Here is an 11,471-nt window from a genome sequence, read left to right on the forward strand (position 1 = left end):
ACATATAGGAAAACAAAATATATACATATCCACCAATATCTACATCAAGTATATATATATATGTCTATATTCACATATACATCAGAACATATATATCAACAAAAATATGGTGCCTTCCTCCCTTAGCCTCATGTCTCATTAATGCTCCCCGGGAACCTTTGTTGCATCTCTTTACCTATAAAATATTAAATTCAACGGAATGAGCGACTATGGCTCGGTAAGAAAATCATACTCAATACTCAAAGTATTTCATACCAGTACTAATCTCTTCCATACTCAACGTGTCTGTGCTATTCATATATAAAATAATTGACACAGAACACACATTAAACACATATTATAATTCTTTTCTTTCACCCATTTATTCATTTCCTTACTATACAGATATGATTCACTCGTTATGATTTATGCATGTATGAGTGCCATGAACTTTCTATTTTCTGATCGTACATCTTTCTCAACTCTTTATCAGCCACATAGGCTTGCATGCATGATTCTGATGTAAATAACTTTCATAAAATATTTGCTAATTCTTTCACATTTTTTTTTTCAAATATTTTCATTGACTGGTCTGGACTACATATGACAGTACTTGCAATCACCATACAAGGTATAATTCTCTCTTACACGCATATTTTAGTATTTTTTTCTTTGTTGTCCACACAGTACAGCTCGTGTGTAAGGATTTTAAGTATGTTTTCTGCTTTCCTGTATCATATGAGTCATTATAAAATCCAAAATACTTGTTTTCCATTTTCTGAAAACATGCATAACTTAGAAAATATTTTTCCTCTTTCTTTATTTTTTTCTAAATCATGCATATGCTATGATTCCTCATGTGTGCATATATAACCATAATATGAAATATGCGCATTCATTATTTTCCCTTATTCTTTTTACTCCTTATCAAACATCATATTATTTTCTCAAGCATTTATTTATATCTCATGCATTAAATTAATTTCAAAATATATAATATAACTTAATATAAGGGCTATTCCACATATCATGCACATAATTAAGCAAAAATTAACTTAATGCAAATTCTTTCATCAATTCATCATTTCTCATATATTCAACACACAAAATCTACAAAGCTAACCCTAGGAATATGAAATGTCTAAAATATCCTTATGGCCAAAAATTACATCATGAATCCTAATGGATTTCTTTATCCATTTAAGCATAAATCACCTTAATTCTAATGCTTTACAAACTTATATAAGTAAAGGTTATTTAAATAACCTAACTCAAATTTACTTCAAGTATGTAAAGTATGAAATTCTCACATTTTCTTTGCTAATTTGGTGATTTAAGCTTATCCTCCTTCTTTTCTTCTTCTTAACAACCTTAATCAATCAAAAATATAATCATTCATCAAAACCCTAAACTTGACATATTTTAAAAATTAAATTTTTTACCTTAAAACTGACCAGAATTGACAGATCTACACTTTTTATAACTGGAGGCTTTGAAAATTAGGGGGTTTAGTTAGGTTTTTTGGTGAATTTTGGTTGAAGGAAAACTTTAGTTTAATTCATGGAGTTCTCGGCTAAAATGAAGAAGGAAATGAATAGGGTATATATTTTATAAGCCTTTTGGACCATTTTGCCCTTAATCTTTTTCATAAATGACTATTTTATCCTTAGCCAATTACCAAAAACCCTTAGCACCACCATATAATTTCAAGTATGCCATTCAATTTTAATTCCCACTTTGTCCATTAAATCTTTCTAAAATGACCATTTTCCCCCCTTTGAAAATTATTGCTCATTTAGTAGTTTTCTATAATTCTTTTGCAATTTCTTCAAACAACAAGTTATAAAATCAACTCTAGGGGTAATTTTGGAAGTGGAGTTTATTGACACACCTGAATTCGGATGTTACATATCCTTTACTTATATAAGTGTGTAAGGTATTATAATTAAGGTGATTTATGCTTAAATGGATAAAGAAATTCATTAGGATTCATGATGTAATTTTTGGCCATAAGGGTATTTTAGACATTTCATATTCCTAAGGTTAGCTTGTGGATTTTGTGTTGAATATATGAGAAATGATGAATTGATGAAAGAATTTGCATTAAGTTAATTTTTGCTTAATTATGTGCATGATATGTGGAATAGCCCTTATATTAAGTTTATATTATATATTTTGAAATTAATTTGATGCATGAGATATAAATAAATGCTTGAGAAAATAATATGATGCTTGATAAGGAGTAAAAAGAATAAGGGAAAATAATGAATGGGCATATTTCATATTATGGTTATATATGCATATATAAGGAATCATAGCATATGCATGATTCAGAAAAAAATAAAGAAAAAGGAAAAAGATTTTCTAAGTCATGCATGTTTTCAGAAAATGGAAAACAAGTATTTTTGGTTTTATAATGACTCATATGATACAGGAAAGCAGAAAACATGCTTAAAATTCCTTACACGCGAGCTGTACTATGTGGACAGCAAAGAAAAATATCGGTTGTACTGTGTGGACAGCAAAAAAAAATATTAGTTGTACTGTGTGGACAGCAAAGAAAAAAAGTAAAATATGCGTGTAAGAGAGAATTGTACCTTGTATGGTGACTACAAGTACTGTCATATGTAGTCTAAACCAATCAATGAAAATATTTGAAAAAAAAAAAGAGAAAGAATCAGAAAATATTTTATGAAAGTAAATTGCATTAGAACCGTACATGCAAGCCTATGTGGCTGATAAAGAGTTGAGAAAGATGTATGATTAGAAAATAGAAAAGTCATAGCACTCATATATGTATAAATTATAACGAGTGAATCATATTTGTATAGTAAGGAAATGAATGAATGGGTGAAAGAAAAGAATTATGATATGTGTTTAATGCATGTTCTATGTCAATTATTTTGTCGTAAATAGCTCAGACATGCTAAGTATGGAAGAGATTAGTACTGGTATGAAATACTTTGAGTATTGAGTATAATTTTCTTACTGAGCCGTGGTCGCTCACTCCATTTAATTTAATATTTTACAGGTAAAGAGTTACAATAAAGGTTCCCGGGGAGCACTAATGAGACATGAGGCTGAGGGAGAAAGACACCATAATTTTGTTGATTTATATGTTTTGATGTATATGTGAATATATGCATATATATATATATATGTTTGATGTAGATATTGGTGGATATGTATATATTTTGTTTCTTATATGTATATATGTGATTGTGTATAGCTAAATCTATATATGTATATATATATATATAGCTAGTTATGAAAATTGGTTGTAAAGTTTCTGGGGGTGATAATTTTTATGATGGTTATTATTATGTACTTATTTTATTAATTGTGATTAAGTTGATGAAAATTCAGTCGGTTGGTAGGACTGGTTTGTGTGAATTGCTAATTGGGAGTGTTACAAGGTATAATTAAAAAGAAAAAAATATTCCCCGGGCCCTCTAAAATAGGAGAACTCTTGTCGTTTTTCTGTAACACACCTATTGGTTAGAAGAGGTTACACCTATGTGTATAAAGAAAATGCCACATTAGGAAAAGCCACAAATAGGTCGATCATGTACGAGTGATAGGAGGACACACCTCCGTATGTCAAGAGGCACACACCCGTGTGTTTAAGGAAAAATAAAGAAAAGAGAAAAGGAATTAAGTCAAGGATATATAGGTCATCCCGAGAGTTAGTACATGGATCTTAAGTATATAATAACATTTACTTGCTCAAGAAATAAGTTTAAATAGGGCATAAGATATATATTTAAATGGAAGCAAGAGCGAGCCAAGTTGAGTTAAGGCTCGAGATGCATGCATGCTAGACATCATACGATATTTACAAGGAGGTGTCATGAGTACACATTCCTTACACTATTTGTAGTAGGACACCATACTTGCAATAAGGTAATCTTTTACAGTAGAGCCCAATTGAGAAGAAGTTAAATGTAGCAAAAATAGAGAGATAACTCACATGGCTAAACTGTCAAATCTTTGTATTCGATCTGGACCAATCAGCCAAGTATATAATTTTAGTTTAGCTTTCAGATATAAATGCTTCCACAAAGTAAAGTTATAGTCATGCTAGATAAAGATCTAGGAAGTGGTTTCTTAATGACAAAGTAGGATATATTTTGACCTGAGAGTTAAGACATATAACCTAAATGTTTCTTAGAGTACAGTTTGAGCACAAAGTTGACTAATAGGACCTATCATTATCTTTACAAGAGTTTAATGTCAACTCTATATGACAAAGATAGTATGGGTTGAGGTTAAGGATATTTTGGAGATTTAAGTGAAAATTAATAGTAGAGTCTCTTATTTATTAGGTGTTTTATCATTCACTCTCCTACTTTCATATGTATAGATGTAGGTGATCATGACAGTTGTGAGATGAATGGCAATCCATGAGCATAGAGATGTGAGGGCATTTGATCATTTTTCTCTTTATTTAACTTTTGCAGTTTCTTTGATTTTTATGTATTTGGCTACCCATATCTTAACTTTCAATTTTTGTTTTTTGGCTTGGACATCTTTTGTACATATAGAAAAAAAAAATGTTTTCTTTTTTTAAAAATTGAAAATCAATGTTGCCCACATGAGAGAATGTTGGAATTTTTATGTAGACATACATTGATTGTGTTTTTAATATGATTAAAATAAAACTGTGTAAATTCATAATCCATAATTAATTTATTAGATATTATGTGAACATGTTGTAAAAGCTCATTGCACTTCATATTGGGTTTTTTTAATTTGGGTGATAAATATAAGTTGTTATGATTTATTGAACTTTTAATGGGAGGACCAATAAACTTATTATTCTTAAAGGTTAAGTTTCCTTCCCAAAGCATTGCATGCAATGCTTACACCTCATTCCAAACCTATTGCATTTTGGTGACTATTACTAGAAAGGAAAACCTCAAGTACATATTGATAATCCACATGAAGTTTCAGCATCAAATTGATCTCTTTATCAAATGGCTCAATCTAGTTTGCAAAAAATCTTGTTAGTCTTATTTTAGTGTTTTATAATCTTTATGTGCTTGGAATTATTGAGAAATTAATTGATATTACGAAAAAGTACAGTTCTTAATATTGTTTTGATCTATTTATATTTGTTTATGATAATATTCTAATGACTGATAAAAATTAAGGGTTGAGTCATAAATTAAAATCAGAAAAAATTATTAAATTAATAAATATAGTATTATTCTATTAAAATAATAATACACAGGTTTACCATAAAAAACCCTTTGAGAATAATTAAAAATTCTTAAATATATTATTATTTATTCATATCAACTACCGAATCCCACAAATATATAAATACAAAAATCCAAAACATATACTGCAATTTATTAGAAAAATAATAAAATAAAATAAATAAATAATTAAAGTACACACAAAACAAAAGATCTATTATGTCATGGTCGAGAGTCTCGTGATCATCATTCATTCCTAGTGGGCCCTCTTACCAAACCAGAATCAATTCTTCTTTCTCATTTACTAACATATAATCTTCATCCTCTCCCAGGCTCCTCACTGTATATTATCAAAACCTTCGTTTTACCAAGTCATTAATTGAAATTTCTCTTTTTTCAAATTTTTAGCGAAAATAAAGAACTTCTCGCGAAAAATTGAAAAAGATTCCTAATGACGAAATTACTCCTACCATCCCATGCATTTTAGTGTTAAAAAATCAGAACAAACTGTGTTAATTTCGTCAAATGGTACGTGAAATCTTCTTCACGCGTGTGGCATGCACAACGGCGTCGTTACGGCCACACTAGCATAATCTTTACAACTCAACGCTTTGAGAAACCTCCAAATTGTCTTGCGATTAACCGGGAAATTCCCTGCTGCGTCCAACGACGGAAACATCATGGAGGAATTGCGACGGAATTGGCGGCTCTTCATGTCTCTCAGGTCCATCTCCGGTGGGAACTTCACCATCCCAAACAGTAACAAGTACCTCCGCGGCTTCACCTCCCGAATTTTATTAACATTATCCCATTTTCCAACGCTTCTTACGGACGAATTCGGCTCCGTGTCGGAGTCCGGCAAGGTATTCGAGCTCGAAACGCGGTGCAACTTTTGATAGTCAAATGATCGACTGCTTCTCAGGATTTTATTTTTGGTTGAGCCGGAGCTCTGAAACTCGGGAAGTGACTCCGATCTCCGGCGAATCGCACCGTGCTTGTGTTCATATATCGACGACATCTTAAAACCTTTCGACGAGAGTTGTTGTTGTTGCTGTTGTTGATGATTATGAAGAGAAGGAGCAGGATTTTGTTCATTATAATTTGATGGGATGAGTTTTCCGCGGAAAATTATATCTTCAGCGTCGCACATTTCGGAGCTGAGATTGGTGAGAAATTCGAAGAGTTCGGGGGCGCAGGGCTCGTTTGATGTTGTTCGCGTGGTATTAGTATTAGTGTGGGTTGTTGTAGTTTCTTGAAAATTGTGGCCATCGTTTTCATCGAGAGGAAGGTCACAGAGAGAAAGAGCTTCCTCTTCTTCTTCTTCCGGGTCATGAAGGTGAAGATGATTGTCTTCTGTTTCAAGAGCTCTCATGGTGGTTTATTATTAGTATTATTATTTTCAGAAATAGGAAAATGAAGAAGGAAGGGTTTGCAGGGTATTTTTATAGTGAAAGAGAGAAATATGAAAATTTATATAAATGATATATTAAGAAAAAAAATGAATAAAGGGAGAGACACAGAAAGAGACAACTTTCTTTATTGATGAAATGTAGTGCGTTCATAGTTTTTCTCATTCTAGAAGAAAAATAATAAAATAAAATGCATCTAGTTAGGCCAGCAGAAAGGGAGAAAATAAAATTGGAGAGTGGGGGAGAAGTGGTACAAAATTAGGATTGGGTTTAGTTACGTGTAACGTTCATTTGTCTTTTAAGGTGAAATTATGAGTAAGATTTTTCTTGGTTTGACTATTTTAATAAGGCCAAGAGACTTACTCTCACTCAAGGTTTAGTGTATTTTCAAACTCTCACTTATAAGATTTTAAAAACTTAAATATTCACCTTATTGTTAAAATTTTATGTTAAAATTAAAAGTAAAATCATCATTTAATAAAAAATAAAATAACTAAAATTTTATCAAAATTCTCTTTTAAAATTAAAAAACTAATAATTTTCTTTTACCTAAAGGTTTTGAAACTTTCATTTCACCCCCCATTTATAGGGTTTCAACTCATTCAATTCTAAGGTATTTGATAATCGACCGATCTTCTCTATTGACACTCTCCATTATCTTTGTTGGCTCTTTTTTTAATCCAGTTGATCGAGCATTTCTTTTCATTTCAACATTCATTGTGCTCAAGAGATCAAAGATTGATCTTCGACTCACCTTCTCGACTTTTTTTGATCGATTGACTCTCTTCGTTAGCTCGTTGTGCTTAAGAGAAATGAAATGAAGATTATTCATGGTAATTGGTCAATGATTATTATCTCTCGAACGATTCTTGACGTTCGACTAGAAAAACGAGGAAACAAAGATGATTCATCTTCGTCTACTCTTGATGCAATAACTTTGCCCCTAAAATTGTTGATATGCAATTACTTTGGCTTAGCATGTTTGCCTCCTTCATCTCCAACTTTACTTTAAGTTAAGTGTGTTGAGATGAAAAGTTTGTGTCTTAGCATAGATGAGTTGTGCATATGTATCATGCTCTCTTTCATTATGTTAACCACACACGCATTTGTTACCACCCACATACTTCAGCGTTATATTGAAATTGTGATGAATGCATTTGATTTTGTTGAAACATTTTATTGATGACTAGGGCTTTTGTTGATCCCTAGATTTGAATCTAATCTTAAATAAAGGAACAAAACAAGATTAATCATAAAAATTGTACAAAATCATGAACTATAGAAAACAACATTTCATACATATTAAATCAGATTCTATACAGTTGGGTGATTGAATGAACAAAGGAGTGGATGAGTGAAGAGTGAGGTGCAAAAAATGAGTGAAGATGCACTAAATAAGTGAAGATAGATTATATAAAGCTTGCTTAGATTGTAAGTATTTTTGGGTTTAAAAATGGTGAACAACTAAAAAGCATCGTGTACACAATATCATTAACCCCAAATTGTGTTACAAAATCTTCTACCCCTCAAATGTCATATAGCGGACTATATTCACCTTCAGAAAATGTTTCATTAAAAAGTCACGTAACAAAATTCCATTAATCTTATATTGATAAATTTGGGCAACATTTGTAAGTAATATTTAAAAAAATAGTGATTTGAATGTTTTCTTAGTAGTTCTCACAATATTGTTTTGTTTTCAAAATTTATAAGTCAATTAAAACGTAAAATTGTTTATAAACTTACGTATATAGCATTTAACCACCCCTAAACTTCTAATAAGATATATAGTAACATTAAATTAACACAAAATTATTGCAACGTTAGAGATAATAAAATTTAAAGTTTAAATTCATCTTAACTTGAATATAATGGTGTTTGTTGCTTGATTTTTTGTTTTAAGGATGAGATAATGTAAAGAGAATATAATAAAAGTTTCACATTAAATAGGATTGAGTTTAAAAGTGTTGTGATGAATCATGAAAGCCTAAGGATAAAAGATAAAATTATATTTAAAAATTAATTAATTAGTTATATGGGTATATTCGATTAAGTAATGTTATTTTTGTATAAATTCTTCTATATATGTTATTTTAACCTGTAAAATAAATTAATGGGTTAAATTTTTGCTGTTGAGATAGACTGACAAATGCCTTTAAACCTACTATACTCTTTCAGTCTCTTTCATTGATCGGAAATCAAAATCAAATTAGTTAAAGTAAGACTCAATAGTTGTTCTCACATTAATATAGTTCTATGTGACATATGTATGTCCGTGTAATGACCGCAAATTGCAGGCGTTGAAAAATAATCAAATATTGGAAACTTCTACGATTGTAAGGCTCGTTCCAGAGTTTCTGCCCATTTAATATTACAACTAAAATAATATGTACGTAGTTTAGAATATTCAAGTGGGCGGCATTAATTTGAATTTTTAACTGACTTTTGCTTCAATTAATTAATTTAAAAAAAACATTAGAAGTTCTTCTGCATGAAAACTAGTATATATATAACATTAATAAAATTATATATATTTATTTAAATACATAAATATATACATACATATTTATGTATATCATTATATAAAATTTGATATTATATTGTGCTCTCCAATCTTATTTTGTTTGTGCTCTTTACAAGACAATTGAAATTTGGAAAATAGGAATCTTAGTTTTTAGCTGGGTTAAATTAGTCCAAGTTTTTCATTTTTATATAAAATGTTAACATTTACATATTTTTATTTTTAATATTGTTAAAAAAAAAATTCTTATATATTTGAGATTTGGAAACAAAAACCCGAGGTTGTAAAAAATTTTAGTAGCTATACCAATTCATTTTTGCTCGAGTGGTAATGAATTTCAGTCGAGCTACTCTGTGGTCAAATTCAAACTCCAAAAGAAAATGCCAATTAGTTCAAACTAATCAAAACTTTTAAATTCAAATTGGTTAGGAATCAAATTCAAGGTATTTTCAAATTGAATTTGAATTTGAATTTATCAATTTTGAATTTATTCTTTTAAATTTAAAATGATCTTAAGTTGGGTTTTATTTAGATTCAATCTGAATCAAATTTAATTTAATTTTATACTTAAGTGTATAATCTCGTTAAATGTAAAAAAAAAAAAAAAACCCTTATTTTTTATTGGTCAAGTAGAATGAAATAGACAATCAGTGAGTTTTATTATGTTATTGTATAATTAAATGATTTTGAATTAAAAATAAAATAATATTTAATTATATAATTATATATATATATTTATATACTCAAAATAGGTGTATATAATATTACCGATATAATATAGTTAAGTGAAATGAGAAAATACCAATAATTAAGTCAGAATCCGATTAATATTACGATAGAAAATTGAAAAGAAAAACTATTGGGAGAAAAAGGATTGTGATATTTGAGGAAATAATTAACTAATAAGATGATTCAAAAGTTGTGTCATTATTCAAAAGATTTTTCTCCTCTTCATTAATAACATGTTGAGTTGCAAATTGTTATAGGTTGATTTGACATTACCATATTTACTCTAATTTCTTTTGCATCATCATTAAATCATATTTAATCAATGATGACGAAAGACTTTGTATTTTATTGTGCTCTCTAATCTTATGTTGTTTGTGCTCTTGACAAGACAATTGAAATTTCGAAAATATGAATGTTGGTTTTGAGCCCGGTTAAATTAGTCAAAGTTTTTCACTCTTTATATAAAATGATAACATCTACATATATATATATATATATATATATATATATATATATATATATATATATATATATATATATATATATATATATATATATATATATATATATATTGTTAAAACAGACCTCCCATATATTTGAGATTTGGAAACAAAAAAACTGAGGTTATAAAAAATTTTAGCAACTATACTTATTTATTCCGACTCAAGTAGTAATAGATTTATTCGTGTTCGAATTTAAACTCGAAATGAATAAGTCAATTAGTTCAAAACAATCAAAACTTTCAAATCCAAATTGATTCAAATCAAATTCAAAGTATTTTCGAATTGAGTTTGAGTTTAAGTTTGTCAATTTTGAACCCATTCTTTTAGATTCAAACTGATCTTAAATTGGGTTTTATTCAGATTCAGTCCAAATCAAATTTAATCCTATACTTGAGCACATAATCTCCTTAAATGTAAAAAAAAGATCCTCATTTTTTTATTAATCAAGTAAAATGAAATAGACAATGGGCGAGGGTATTTCCCAATAGAAAAATATATAATATTAATGAATAATCAACATTATGAAGGATTGAATGACATAAAAAGGGGTGAACTAGGGTTTTTAAAATAATTTTTACTAAATTAAAGGAATAAAACAATTTTTACAATTTAATTAATGTTGACAAATTTTAATATACTTTATGAGAATGTAAAGAGATATTACAAATAATCAACATATCAAAATAATATATAACATAAGATATGAGTTCAAGAGATTAGAAAATCAAACACACAATATATAGTGATTCAGTATAACCTACCCTATGTCTACTCCTCTAAACTATCTCTCTTAGAGTATTTCACTAATCTTTAGTTGATAAAACCTAATCCAATTTCTTTTTTCACAATACATATAGTTTTTAAGGTGCTATTAACCTTTACAAGTGCTAAAGTTCAATTTCTCTCACTAAAAATCTCTAGTCTCACTAGGAGTAAAGCTCACTCTTTTACAACACAATTTGTAAGAAGATGAAGCTTAAAACTCTCTCAAAAAGTGTATATAAAAATTTTAGCTTAGTAAAACTAAATAAAAGGGAAATCAAGAAAGTGTATAATGAAGGGTTTGATTACAGAGAAAGATTTGCAAGTGAATGCTCAAGAATGTTTTGGTAAAAAATGTATAAAAATT

The 11,471-nt window shown here is 29.0% G+C and overlaps 1 protein-coding gene across 1 annotated transcript; it reads right to left on the reverse strand.

Annotated features, from left to right (window-relative positions):
• Positions 1-5,724: 5,724 nt before the first annotated feature.
• LOC123200905 lies at positions 5,725-6,578 on the reverse strand. The gene has a single exon (XM_044616286.1). The coding sequence runs from the start codon at positions 6,550-6,552 to the stop codon at positions 5,725-5,727; it is 828 nt and encodes a 275-aa protein (XP_044472221.1). The 5' UTR covers positions 6,553-6,578.
• Between the last annotated feature and the right edge of the window lie 4,893 nt (positions 6,579-11,471).

This window comes from Mangifera indica, chromosome 17 (assembly GCF_011075055.1).
Source record: "Mangifera indica cultivar Alphonso chromosome 17, CATAS_Mindica_2.1, whole genome shotgun sequence".
Lineage (NCBI taxonomy): Eukaryota > Viridiplantae > Streptophyta > Magnoliopsida > Sapindales > Anacardiaceae > Mangifera > Mangifera indica.